The 14,493-nt window shown below is 44.0% G+C and overlaps 1 protein-coding gene across 2 annotated transcripts in view; it reads right to left on the bottom strand.

Annotated features, from left to right (window-relative positions):
• The window catches only part of TRIO (trio Rho guanine nucleotide exchange factor), a 283,152-nt gene that overhangs the window by 131,553 nt on the left and 137,106 nt on the right, over positions 1–14,493 (bottom strand). For both annotated transcript variants that reach the window (XM_054985288.1, XM_054985291.1), the window contains exons 14-18: positions 13,681–13,876; positions 12,645–12,811; positions 9,500–9,619; positions 4,130–4,321; positions 2,133–2,282 (exon numbers count right to left, since the gene is read on the bottom strand). In XM_054985288.1, the coding sequence (XP_054841263.1) occupies positions 2,133–2,282; positions 4,130–4,321; positions 9,500–9,619; positions 12,645–12,811; positions 13,681–13,876 (825 nt within the window). The remainder of the gene's footprint in view (positions 1–2,132; positions 2,283–4,129; positions 4,322–9,499; positions 9,620–12,644; positions 12,812–13,680; positions 13,877–14,493) is intronic.

The raw sequence follows: 14,493 nt of genomic DNA, 5'->3' as shown, positions 1-14,493 counted from the left end.
CCTTATTTTCCGGCGGCGCTAAAAATAAACGGAAGATGAACTTGTTTTCATATTAAATGGGTAATCAAGCAGCTCAGTGTCCTTGTGCCGCCTCATTTTTTTTCCAGCTTTCTGCTCCAATTAATTAACTGCACTATATTTTACAGCTGCTACTTGCTATGCTGAGAAATCACAACCCTTTTCCTCTACCCCGTCTCCCGTGGCTCTCTTTCTGGGACACGCTCTCCCACCCTTTTCAGACTTGAGTTATATGATGTTCATGGCTTAATGGTTGTGTTAATTTTTATCTCTAAAAGCTGGCATTATTGGTACTATGGAAAGAATGGCAAGACAACTATAGTGGATTAAAATAGTTGCTATATTGATCTTTTCCAGGGCCGAGACTTGCTTAATTTTACGCCATACACATCCATTTTCTTTCCCTTTGAGGAAGGGCTGTAGGTCAGTGGCAGAGCATCTGCTTGGCATGCAGAAGGACCCAGGTTCGAACCCTGGCAACTCCAGTTATAAGAATCAGGTTGTAGGTGATGCAAAAGACTGAGACCCTGGAGAGCTGCTGCCTGTCAGAGAAAACAATACTGACTTTGATGGACCAAGGGTCTGATTCAGTATACAACAGCTTAATATGCGTGTTCATTTTTTCATCTGTTCTATACCATGATGAGATGCAGAAGAGGATAAGGCGCCAATATTTTTAACACTGCTATAAGAGACGTTTTTGGCAGGTAAAATTTTCCATGGAAGGCAGGAAAGTAATACCATCTGGCATTTCTTCTTCTATGAAGTTAAAGAACATATAAGTTCTCTGCCCTTCACCACTGAAAAACGTATTTTCCTCGTCAGCTCTCCCCCACTTCTGTTGTCTTATGGGTTTTATTTTAAAAAAACTGAATCCAGGAAAATATGGCTGTGCCTCTGGTACAATCCACTCTAGACAAAGGAGGCATCCACTTATGTGTTCCTGAGAACTGGCCAAAGTTTAATTGATTATAGCCTTATTGCAGAAATGAGATGATCACAAAGGCAGTTCAAATACTGCAGAATTGCAGCCAACAAACTGAATTCTTCAAGACAGTTGGAGAAGCAAGCTGTGTGCTTCTGGCTTGCACATTGTTCACATCTCTACATTTAGCATGTTCTGAGACGCACTGAGCCACAGCTGTGGGAGAAAAGAACCAAGTACTCAGAATTTGCACAGTGAAAGGATATCTGCAGTTCTCAGCATGCCTGATGGTTTCTGCATAGAAATCTGAGGTGTTTTAGGAAAACCATGCTTGCATGTCTATGACAACCTTGGCTTTTATTAGCTGAATTCTGGCCAAACTCCATTTGATCTACTGGCTAACGCTGCCAGGAACCTGGCTGCTGAGGCGAGGGTGCAAGCAGAATTTTGTTTATGTCTAACACCCAGCAGTAAAAGCTTCCATTTCAGACTTGCCCAAACGATCCAATAAGTGCATAGGAAGGGGCCTATATTCTTCTTTAGTTGAAGTAATGGTTAAGGAGTTCATTGCAGCTTGGTTCAAAGTTGCTTCCAATTGTATCACATTTCAACACCTACTTGAATACCAGCTTTCTCATCGTCCGTGATTATAATTTTCAATCCTCCTGTAAAGCTTTAAAGAACTGGTTCATTTAAGGGATTTCCCCCCAGAACTCTTTAGGCATTAGAAAACGTGTGCTAGAGTCAGTTCAGCCAAAATGCCCTAACTTTCTGTTTATGGCTGAAACCATTTTGAAAACTTGCTAAAAACAAAGGATGCAAAACCCAAGTAAGCTCTGAGGGACCCTAACTTGACAGGTAATAAACCTCTTGATTATATTTCTGTGCCTGGGACTTATATAAGACTTTACTTGTCCATATCATACGCTATCACACTCTTCAATTAATATTGGGGGTGCTTTCACTCCTTTATAAGAGGATTAAAAGGCATCTTTGGGGAGCTTAACCCCCCAAAGTGACACAGTTTCCATAGTTTTATAGGTCTGATCCTGGTTGGCTCAGATTGGCCGGGATTTGGGTAGCAGCTCAAGCCAGAAGGTTCTTCACGTACCCTCAGGAGTCCACTTCCTACAGTGAAACTTTGTACCCCACCCCACAAAGAGCAGATATGAAAAGTGATGAAAGTTACCTTCAGGAACGCCTCTTTTTGTTCAAGGTGCTTGCTAATCATAGGAGTCACATGATCCGTTTCCGAGTTGGGTCCCAATTTGTCAGCTCCTCCACACCAGTCTTCTTCTCGCTTATACTCCTGCTCCAAGCTTTCCAGCACACTGCAAACCTGCCAGCCAAAAGATGAAGCACTCAGCCTATGTATCTGAACCTAAGCTATCAAAAATGTGGCACTGCTGACAGTCTCCTCACAACCTGTACTTGATTTGACAACTTCCTCAGAAGTCACACTACAGCCACTAGGTCAGCACTGCACATTTAGAACCCCTCAGCTCCTCTGCATGCGAAAACAGAGGGTGCCATTCTATTACTATTTATTGCAGCAGTCAGTTCTACTACTGCTTTGTCAGAAAATGAATGATATGGGTGTTACAAAACCTTTGGTAACATGCAGGGCTTTTTTTCAGCGGGAACACAGTGGAATGGAGTTCCGGCACCTCTTAAAAATGGTCACATGGCCGGTGGCCCCGCCCCCCTGGCCTCCAGACAGAGGGGAGTTTAGATTGCCCTCAGTGGCGCGGAGGCCAATCTAAACTCCCCTCTGTCTGGAGGCCAGGGGGCGGGGCCACTGGCCATGTGACCATTTTCACCGAGGGTAATTTAAACTTTTAAAAACTCCCCCCTTGTTCCAGCTGACCCAAAGCGACGTCATCGTGCGGTCTCGAGTTCCACCACCTCTTTTCCCAGAAAAAAAAGCCCTGGTAACATGAGATATATGGTCTTTAGTGCGAGCATACTTTAAATGCTCCTGATCTCCAATTACATTTGAAGACTCTCTTTTAAAAAAAAAAAAGTTCACACATAACTGACTGGTTTCAGGACCAGGACTAGGCATTGGGGAAGCCACATGGCGGTGCTTTTAATGCTACAACTTCACATTTCCTCTTCCTTTCTCATGTATACAACCAGTGTGGTGTACCAGTCGCCAGCACTAGGATAGGACCCAGGAGATCTACATTCAAATAGCCCAACTCACTGGGCCACTGAGTCTCTCTCAGCCTAGCCCACCTCACAGGGATGCTGGAAGGGGCAGAACCATGTAGACCACTGTGAATTCCTTGGGGGAAGGGCAGGGATAAAACTGATACGTGAACAGCACTGTAAAATATGTGATATGAATACATTGTTCTGGGAGTTCCCCTGGCCCCACTCCACCGGCGTCTATCAGGAAGAGTGGGGATGCTTGCCATGGTGAAGGTACTACAGAATATGCAATGTGACATCCCTGGGATCCAAAGGCTGGCTTCTGCTGGTGGGAAAGGGGCGGGGAGGTGTTGAAGAAGATCCACCTGGCAGCAAGCGAGGGGCGGCTGAGCTGAGCTCCATCAGGACTAAGCGTTGTCTTCCTTTCCTTGCAGTTACTTAGAGTCTAGGTGGAACCAGAGGCACAAGACCTTGGCTCTTAGCCTGGGGCCTGTGTGGGCAGCCTCTTCTATCACGGGCAGCCCTGGAGCTGTTTAGTTTTTGCTGCTTCACTGAACTGTGTTTCAGCATTTTTGTGAGCTGCTCTGGGTTCCTTCAGCAAGAAAAAGTGGCATAAAGACGCCACAAATAAATAAGTTCTGTTACATTTGTTCAGAACTAGTCAGAATCCAATGATTGTTTAAATGAACGGCCAGTAGAGAACCTTCCAAAAAGCCCTCACCATGAAACACAGCTCCTTCAGGAAATTGCATATTTTTTATTTCCCCTACAAACACAGATTATGCTCACTACAGGAGCTAGGGGACTCTATAAAGAACAGAAAAATATTGGTCAACTTCCAAATACTACTCTAATACTGGGCGGCAACGTTGAGAATGCAGCAAATTGGCTTGAGTCTATAAAACTGAATTGGCTTCCCTTATTAACCTCTCTTCAGTGGATATGGGCTTTAAAGCTAACATAAAGTCAGCTCTTAAAACTATTTCCCAGTAGCAGTGGCACGGAGGCTTAACAAATCACACCACCAAGTACCTGCTCTGATGTTTTGTAAAAGGCCACAGAAGCATTCACAAGCTTGAGACGGTCTTCCATCTTGAGCATCAGCTGCTGCCAGTGAGAGGCTACCTTCTCAGCGCAGTCCCGGATCATGTCCATGTCGTAGTGATTGGCCTGCAACATCGCCTCGGCTTTCTGCTGCACCTGTAGGGCGCTCTGGTGCGTTTTCTGATTAAATGACCAGAAGACAGGCGGCTTCATTCATCGACGCACTCTGAGCATGTTCTGCCCTGGGGCTGCCCGTTTGTGTTCACAACAGAATTGCAAATTGCATACAGGCTAGACACGTATGGCAGTAACTAGAAGTTGTACATTCGCCCTCTCTTCCCCACCCTCTCCCTTCTATTTCAATGAAGCGGCAAAAGGATGCAACACTCTGCATTCACTGGACATCTGTAGGGATGATCCTTGCAGTTACACTCGAAAGCAAGGTTCTGTTACGCAGCATCCATAAATGATGCTCAAAAAGTATTCCACAAGCTATTAGAAGATCCTAAAAACATGTTTTAGGCTCATCTTTCTCTCCGTTCAAGTTCCAGCTCAAAACACACTTTTTTATGTGGAGCCATTGGCTGCTCTCTTTAGCCTTCATATCCAACCAAAATGAAGCCTGAACATGTGCAATGGCATTTGCCCACATAGCAGTCCATGCTCTCCCTTTGTCTCCTCCTCTGCGGTTGTAATTTAAAATTATAAACTGTTTGGGAAGGAACCTTTTTATTTTCCTCTTTCTTTCCCCATGTTACTCTGAACAGTTCTACATTCATTGATACAGTTATTAATAAGAGGGGAACCCACGAAGACTCGCGGGGGGGGGGACACTTCCCGTCCCCCCTGGCACTCTCTACCTTCCCTGCTTTCTCTGTCTCTTTTCTATCCACCATTACAGATTCTTTGTCTTTTCCTCCCTCTCTGATGGGGGCATCTGGGTTGGAGGTACTTCAGATGTGGCAGTACCAGCTTGGTGCAGCACTTTGCCCTCCAAGTCTCTCATGATCCATGTCAACTATGCACTCTGTGCTCCAAGCTGCTCAGCTGGTGGTAGATCAGAGGAGAAAGAACCTCCGACCCAGACACCCCTGTTGGGTGAGTGCAGCAAGAGGCTTGGAAGGGGTGGAAGAAAAAGAAAGCAGTGAGCAGGTGTGTGTGTCGGGGGTAGAGCCATCTTCCTTTCTCCCCTCTTTCTATGTCTTGCCACCGTTTCTTTCTCCTTACCTTGCTGCTGCCACCTTCTTTCCCCTTCTATGGTTGCTCTCCCTCCCTCACAGGCCAAATGCTGCGTTCATCTCCTGGTGTTACTTCTACATGCCCCCAACCTCTCAGCAATGTCGTGTCATGCGATTTTTTTTTCTTAAGGGAATATTCAACCCTTTTTAAAGTTTTTATTCTTTTCTGAAAACCTTGGAAATCCCCAAGTTTGTACAGAAGAGTCCCCTAGCTGTACAGCTTGTTTGATCTGCACCCTGAGGTCCAGGTTCAGCACAATTTATTGCATGATTATTCATGCAGTTCCTCAAGATGTGCAAGTGATGACACTCAAGGCAAAGTTTTCCTTTGTACGACTCCTGTGGACACAGTCAAGTGTTGCCACAGATGTGGAACGTTTTAGCACAACTGGCCCTCTTGGGACAGAACAAACAATGTTATTTGTTAGTGGGGAGAGGATCTCTTTTAAGTAATAGCTGCAGTCTTATTCCAGAAGTGAGAGGATGGTGGCCTTATAGAAGAGGTGTCACAGAAAAAAGGCTGCAAGTCTATTTCTGGTAGATATTCTCCCCACCCTAGAATCTTCTCCTGCAGGCCCTAGAGGAGCAGTGGGACACCAGAATTAGGTGCAAGATCCCCAGGGCAGTTACTGGTCCAGAAGCTCTTATTTTCACACTGGAGAATATTTTCTTGTTTCCTTTCGGGCTTAGCAAGGCAGCTTCGCAGATATTGGTGGAATTTCAGACAATCACCAGGGGCAGATTAAGCTACTTGAAAGCACATACTTCTTTCACTTGGCAGCTTCCTCCGATGAGAGCAAGTCATGCCAACTTATGGCTATCTGGCTGAAGTGGCACAGTAGGTTAAAAAAAAGTCTATGGAAGTGTTTAAAACACAAGATGGGCTTCATCAATAAAAAATATGTTTTCAGCACACACCAATTTACATGAGGCTCAGGGTCTAGTCTAGACAGAGTTGCTGCAGCACAGTCCCACAAGACAGGACTTAAGAGCATAGAACTAGACTATAATTAAAGATTCCAAGATTGGTTTGTCTTTGAGATTACGCTATCTTTAACACTAGCAACCTGACTCATCCAAGAAGACCATGTGACCATGTATGGTGAGCACTTCCAAAACCTTGCAGGCTGTATCCAGAGAACCAAACCTGAACAGCTGTAGTAAACCATGAGAAGGGGGATGTACTTGCAAGAAAGCACTTCATCTGTATGTTCTACTCTGCTACAGGTTTGAGCAGTTACATGCCAGTTGCTTCAGGGACTGGACCTAAACTAGGGGGTATAGTAAATAGGCAGTGAAAACACGGTTCAAGGGCTGGAGGATCCCAGAGAGACAGCTTGATTGTATAAACAAATGCCACTTTCAGTGAAGACATGGAACCCATGAAACCTGACAGTGTGTGCTACTAATACGAACAGCCTTTATAGAGGTTTTTTAGTGTTCAAAATAATATTTTGCATTCAAGGCCAGCCACTGACAGTGCCTCCCACCTGGATGCATTGTGAGCCACAGCCACTGTTCGAGCTGCCATGTGCTGAGCTACCACAAAGCAGAGGGAAGGAGCATGGCAGAGCCAGTGGCCACTTGCTCTTCCTCCTTCCAGGAGATGGGGCGGGGGAAGGCATGCTGGGGGAGTCACCATGCTCCAAACCTCCAAGAAGCTGGAGGGAGGGAGTGCAGTGGAGCAGGCGGACAACTGCTCTTCCTTCCCCCTTCCTTTGCAGGGCAGGGTGGGAGAGCTGCTCGGCCTCAAATTATCCCATCCACTGCAAAGCAGGAGGAAGTAGAGGCTGGCACGCTGGATCTGGCAACTTCCTGCTCTTCTCCCTCCCTCCTCTGCAAGAGACAGTGGGCAATGCAGGCAGTGACACTGAGGCTTGATACAACGGCTGTAGTAAAGTGTGGCTTTACCTAGAGATGGCTTCTGGTGCTCCCCACCTTCTGGCAATTGGCCAAGGTTTGCCTAAAGGGCAGGCCACCCTATTTGCACAAACCCCATTATAATAAACCTCACAACAGGCCTATAAGGTAGGGTAGTACTAGTTTTATCAGGCTTGACTTTGTAATCGGGAAGGCTTACTATATAATCTTTTTTTTTTAAATGTAGGCGAACTCTCCAAGGTAAGTACATTATACAGAGTATATTGCAGCAAGCATGAGAGATGCCATGAAGAGTTCTCGCTCAGAGTTTTGCTTGAATGTATGTCAGATGAAGAGCCAACTTCCTTGGTTTGAAACCTAATGTGGCCGTGGAATCCTTAAGTATAATCAGTATGAGTACTTACTCAGCTCTACTACAGTCTAGCAAAGCTCCCCAATTAAAATTCTTACTCATCTATTCCCATACACAGACAAATGTCTACCGGGGAAGAAGGTTATATTGAAAAGTTACCAGAGCTGTCAAGAGCAAGGATACACATAAAGCAAACTGTGAACAAGAGAAAGGGGAAACAGAAAACTTAAAGGAATGACAGCAGAACAGAAGCCGGTTAACTGTAGCGCAAAGGATTTATGGAACTAAAAAATTCCCCAACCAATAAAGCTGAGAGTTTTACTTTCCTCACTAGTAAATCACTCACATCTTAATAGATGCGCAAGCTGAAGGTTAATCCAACAGTAACATTTTTGATATGATGGATCCCTGAAGTCTGATATACGCAGTCAATTAGTTTGCACCAAGAAAGGTGAACACTAAAGCATGACTCAAGAGTTACTGGAAGCAGCTTGGTCAGTGCTTCCCTGCAGCCTCAGTAAAGTTGGAATGCCAGAATCACATGAACCCTCCTTCATCCTTCACAGAAATTAATCCCACTACTAATCTAACCCCCGTCTTTCTTCCCTGCCTTCATTGCCTTCCCTGGGTCAACTTTTAGATGCTCAAGCTTCTTAGGGAACCGCTCTTTCTTTTTGTTGGTGGTGGTGGTAGACAGTGCCATCAAATCATAGCAGACTTATGGCGATGACCCCTCCTGTGGTTTTCAAGGCAAGAGACTAACAGAGGTGGTTTGCCATTGCCTGCCTTTGCATAGCGACCCTGGTCTTCTTTGGAGATCTCCCATTCAATTACTAACCAAGGCTGACCCTGCTTAGCTTCTGAGATCTGATGAGCTCAGGCATGCCAGTCTTTTCATTGCTCCATGATCAATGACCACACACACAAAGACAGGCACCGCAGGCAAGACGCATACATGTCCATTCCGCCAGCCCTGTATGCACACACACACACGCATGCAGTCATCTGCATTGCTGACTGGGTGAAGGAATTGGGGCAACATGGCCCAAACTGTGAGAGATGTAGACACAAACAAATGGCAGCTATGCCTCTCTGATAACATATGAATGGGGCCTTGTTACTGAAACGTCAGTTATGAATTGTAACTTGAACATAAAATGCAATCCCAAAGCAACTATAAGTCACATTTATGAACAGAGGTTCTGCTAAGCATTACACAATCAATTCTGGATGTAATATATCTAGATATTAATCATTCCCACATTTACTGGAGATATAAAATAGTCTGTCCACAATTAATATGAAAAAATACGTATGATTATAATACAGTACTGAAGAGTTAAATGATTTCCAATATTATAAAGTTTAACTTGATGTCCAAATATGTTGCTAAACCTACTGTAATTGTATGATACTGTTCCTTTCCACATTATACAGTTGCTTACTACAAAATCTGTGTTTTCATCCTTTATTTTTCCATACCACTTGGATAACAATGAACTAAGGTATGTGTTCTAAGGTAGCATAGGGTGCAGCAGTTTGCAGCTCTCTCTAGTACTGGACATACTCACAATTCTGCTTGTAGTTAACCAAGGCATCTAGTGTATAGTTCCAAATGTTATAAATACCAAACAGCATAATTTCATATGCTATCTAAGTTATAAGGGAAGCATTTTATGTTAAAACAGTAAAACCATTTTAGGCTTGATAAGAAAGTAGGCTGGATAGTTTAATGACAACATATTCAGTGGTTTGCTGCGATGACAACCAACTAAATATAAAACAAGAATTTTAATTAGCAACTCGCTGCCCAAATGGACAAGAAGAATGACTCTCCATACGTCACTGTACTGCAAAATCTAACTTAGCAACCCCATAAACTTTCACCTCTATCGCATGCTGGAATTGCTCATGTTCACGCTGCAGCTGCTCAGCCTCCTGTAGCGAACTTGCGGTGATGAGGCCAGCGTTTAACATGGACTCCCCATTTCGGATCCAGCCCAGGACCTGAAAAGACATGCAAGAGCGCACAGCTTAGAATATTCTTTTAATACCTGCCACAAGATCTTTTTAAAATCAACTGTGTCCACTGGTAAACAGTAATATTTTAAGACGCAGTTATTTTCTTACAGGCTGCAAAATGTTACAGATAGTACTTGTAAGATTATCCCGAAGTTTCACGCTGCAAATGTTACAGGTAGTATTTGTAGGATTATCCCAGATTTTAAGTTATATTTCATCAGTTTTATTTCTGGATCTACTTCAGCGCTCTGTTCTTTCACTCGGGGGAGAAGCAACTGTACCCAGCAATAGTGGTTGGAATTGAGCCACGGAATCATACGTTTCCTCCATCACCTCACAAGGGAATGAACTCATTCCCCTGACCCACAACTTACTTTGCCATCATATTTGATTGCAACGGATGTTTAATTAAAAGTTCTGAACAATGTTTAGGTGCATTGTAGGGCAGGGTCAATAATCGCTGGCAGTAATGGCAAACCAGGAGGAGGAGGAATAAAAATAAGGAATGAGCAAGGTAGACAGCTGGTGGCACCAATCCCTTAACCTTGAGAAGCATTAAAATTGAACTAAGCCGTCACACCCTAGTATACCCCTGCAATGATGAAGTATGAGAGAAATTACAACTACAAGCAAATCATGTAATCATAGTCATTTTGACAGTGAGAAAAATGTCAGCATCAAGATGACATGCATTTTTAAAAAATGTTTCTATACCTCTTCTCCATGATCTGAAGCAGTCCCCCCCCCAAATACAGACACATGCAAAGCAGCCTAAAAACAAAAATATATTGCAAATCCCATTGATTTATTATCCTACAACTAACCCCACTGCTATATACAAAATAAACTGTCTTCATTATTAAAACCAGCTAAACGTCTGACAGCATTTCTCTGGTAGAAACAGAATTGCTACTGTGGCCAGATGGCTTCTTCAAGGAGGAGGAATATTCAACACACACAGAGGCCGATTCCAGACGGCCCTCCGCATCGCGAAACATCGCGCGTTGTCACGCAGAAAACGCGAAATATCGTCGCGCAAAACTCGCGTGAGAAAACGCGGTATTTCGCATTTTCTGCGTGATGACACGCGACATTTCGTGATGCGGAGGGCTGTCTGGAATCGGCCAGAATCCAAAGAAGCCCTGCCATCTTTATGCAGGACTGCTTATTTTCCTTGGCTATACAGAAAAACTAAGAACAAAACATACACACGAAATTGGTGTGCGCACGTCTCAAATGGTAAAGAGATGCATCTGAAGGACCACCTACGCTCAGATGAACATATCTGACCTTTCTAGTCATCTCTGGAGGCCCTGCTTCGGATGCCCCCGCCCTCTGAGGCTACCTAGGTAGTAAGCCAAGTAAAGGCCTTCTCAGTCCCGAAACTTCGGGACTCCTTTCCCAGGGAGATTCATCTGTAGGTGAAGACTTCTTTTGTTTTGTTTGGCATTCACTCACTAACTCTTACTAACACTCCTCTCTGTCTCTGTGTATGTGTTTATATTATTTTTATTTATATTGTAAATGCTTTTTAATGTCTGAAATGTTTTAATATTCTTGGGAACTCTAAAGTGGTGGAAAGGCAGCATAGAAATATTTTAAGTAACAGTAATGTTAAAGAACTGAAGATAACAGTTTGCAAGGGAAACGCACAGCAAGAAAGCATAGAGACAAAATACAACTGTGCTACTGCCTGTATATATTTTTATGCAAGATGTTTTTAAAAATAGTACCGCCAAGCTAAGGCATGATCTGTCTCATCAGCTTATTCCTATCGCTAGTTGTTTGAGTTAAGCCAAAACTTGCAGTAAACTACCAGGGGGGAGAAAGTACCCTAAGGTGCTTGGGTTCAACAGCAGCAAATTGGGCAGGGAGTCATGGCCATTTGCTGGAAGAATCGTGTACCAAGCACTGCAGGAAACAAATGCAGCAAACAACTGAACATGGCTTACTCTGCCTGATCCAACACCTGCCGAGCTATGGAGCTTTTCCCAACTCAAACGGGAAAACAGCAAGGCTTCTTCCTTCCTGGCTTAAGCATGAAATGTGTATTTTTATATCAAGGTCACTTATGTCAGAAGAGAGAAGCAGCTTCCTACTGCCCAAAAGCAACAGAGATGAAAACAGAAACCGAGAATTCTTTTCACTGTCAAGGATGTGAAATGGTATTTATTTCAACAATGAGGTCTAAATATAGAAGATTTTCAAGCTGTGTATACAGCCAAACGCAAAACCTGATGTTCGATTGAGATGCTGCTATAAGCTACACGCTCTAGAGGAAAATGGTCAACTTGAATTTGGCACACACGTTTTAAAAGCAGAGCTCACTCAGCAGGCTGAGCAGATCAGGTACAGTACTATAACAATCCTATTACGAAAAGCAATTTAAGCAGCCAAGTAAAGCAACTGCTGCAACATGAAGTGTGCCAAACAATCAGCTGGGACTAGCTACTCCGAAAGCCGTACGAGCAGCCCTGCTGGATCAGAGCAGAAGTACCTTCAGTCCAGCATCCTGTTTCCAATTGTGACCAGCCTTTCCTCTGGGAAAGACGTTTCTCCTGCTGTTCATTGCCAGGACTTGAAAATGGAGGCAGACACTGCTCCGGAACATGGAGGTTCCATTTAGCTGTCAGGACCAACAACACTGCTCCCTTACTGAAAACAAGAGTTCAAAGCAGAGTATGACCCCTGTTCACTTCTATGGAACCTGCCTAGAAGACGTTTCCTATGGACCACGTGTCAGATCATGCAGAGATGGGTGCATGCAAGAGAGATTTTACACACATGTGTATGTGCCTGTGAAGACACACACACAGGCATTCTGGTGACTCGAATCATGGGGTAAAAAAACTGCAACAAGAAATCTGTTCGCTCACTGGACGTAATTCAGCATTAGTTCGCACGCAGCAAACAGCTTATACAGCTGCGTGAAGAAATGATTTTAGGATCATGAATGATGCTTTTATGACAAAGGCGGAGTAGAAACCGGGTACCTTGCAGCACAGCATACCTGCTTCACTTCGGCCTGCAGGTGGCGCAGTTGTACACACTGCTCCAGATGTTTCCGATGTTGCTCTGCGGCTAAGTCCAACTCCTGCTGCTTTTCGTGAAGGAATTCCAGCAAGTCCTGAACGCGAGTTGCCATGTCCACATCTCTGTCACAGAGCAGCTCCACACCTGCAACCGCCACCCATGAATTATGCGTAAGGGGAAGGGACCAAAGTTGCATTCTTTCTCCGGTATTTTACAAGGTAAAATACCTATTTACATAGTAAAAATATCACCAGAGGTATATGAATCAAAATCAGCGGCAACATTCAACATTTTAATTGCAAGCAGAAATCTCAGCTTCTTGTATTTTTAAAAGCAGGCTGGCATAAAAATGTGAAAGCGCACTGGTAATGTCTGCAAACATCTCGAATTGGGGAGAGAGTGCCGAAGCGTAACAACGGCATCAAGCAGAACTCCCTGCAGCCAGAAAGTTGGGGCTTCTGTGGTCTGCGGAGCTCCTTGTCCCTACCCACAACAGAAAAACGGGAGGTATATTTAAGGCAGGTTGCGGAGTCCAGTTCTGTCTATGCAGGCAACCAATTTAGGGCATCAATCAGAGTTTAGGTTTGCCTCATTATTTTTCCGCTCAAACCATCTTCCACCAAATGTATCGGCTATGTTTTAAGATGAATTATCCTTTCAGGATTCTTATCCTCTCCATGTATTCGTATTGAAAATACAAAAAGGCAAAAAAGACCCCATCCACCACTGCCATTATTTGCAGTGGGACGGGGTAAGTTCTGGACTCTGGGCTTGACGACAATTATTACTCCATTTGATTTTTGGCTGAGCTGGACTTTGAACTCAGGAAGAATTTGCCTACTGAAGGAAAGAGTACAGGATCAGCTAGATTTATGAACCCCATGATAATGTCCCAGTTCCTCTAGTAATAACAAGACAAACGTTCAAACGTTGGCTCTGACACCTTAGCAAGCCAGCTTGGATAATCCCCATAAATCTATTAACCTGGTTAAGGTGGGACAGATGCATCTTACCAGAGGCCTGCACTTCATTGACATACTGTAGGAGATCTTGCCCTTGGTGGATAACGTCAAAGGTCAAGTTGTTCATGGTTAGGGCTTTATCTGCATGATGCTGAAGCCGCTGCTCTGCAATAGTGAGGTCCTCCGTGTCGAAATCGTTCATCTGCTGAGAGAGCTCATCGTTCCAGGATTCAAGGTCTGAAATGATCTAAAGCCAAAAAGAGAAAGATAAGCAATTCAGCATCTGACTATGTACAGTAAAGATTTCCTGAAGTATTTAAGAGGTACCCAACTGCCTTGAGAAGGGGCTGAGCATTGGTTGAATATAGCCCCAAATCCTTAGTAACCAAACTAGCTTTTCTTACTAATAAGAGAGATAATAATTCAAGATTTATTCAGCACTGGTCAATCTTTAGAGACAAGAGAAGTTGTATTTGAATCAGCAAGCTCCTCTTCAACCAGAATCAGACAGGGCACACTTAAAATCCAGCAAGATGGAGAGAGATTTTTAAATTTACTTCTCATGAAAGCCAGTAGATCGTCGGTGTGCTTGGATATGAAGTCGACACAAATTATCCAACCATCTAACACAAACACAGCCTGTTATTGAGCTCAAACTGAAAGTAGTCTGCAGTGAGTCTCCAACAACAGCACATCCACAATCTTCCGGCATATAACAACTAGCATCCAAGAGAAAGGCTTGGGGAATCTGAACTCAAGAACAGGCAAAGAGTGGATGGGCACTGGTGATCCCGGAAGTTTTTCAAATGGATTTTACAGGCAGGGGCAGGCACAGATGGTTGAAGATACTCTACCACAAGCACG

The sequence above is a fragment of the Eublepharis macularius genome, chromosome 7 (genome assembly GCF_028583425.1).
Source record: "Eublepharis macularius isolate TG4126 chromosome 7, MPM_Emac_v1.0, whole genome shotgun sequence".
NCBI lineage: Eukaryota > Metazoa > Chordata > Lepidosauria > Squamata > Eublepharidae > Eublepharis > Eublepharis macularius.
This window is presented reverse-complemented; position numbering and strand designations above follow the sequence as displayed.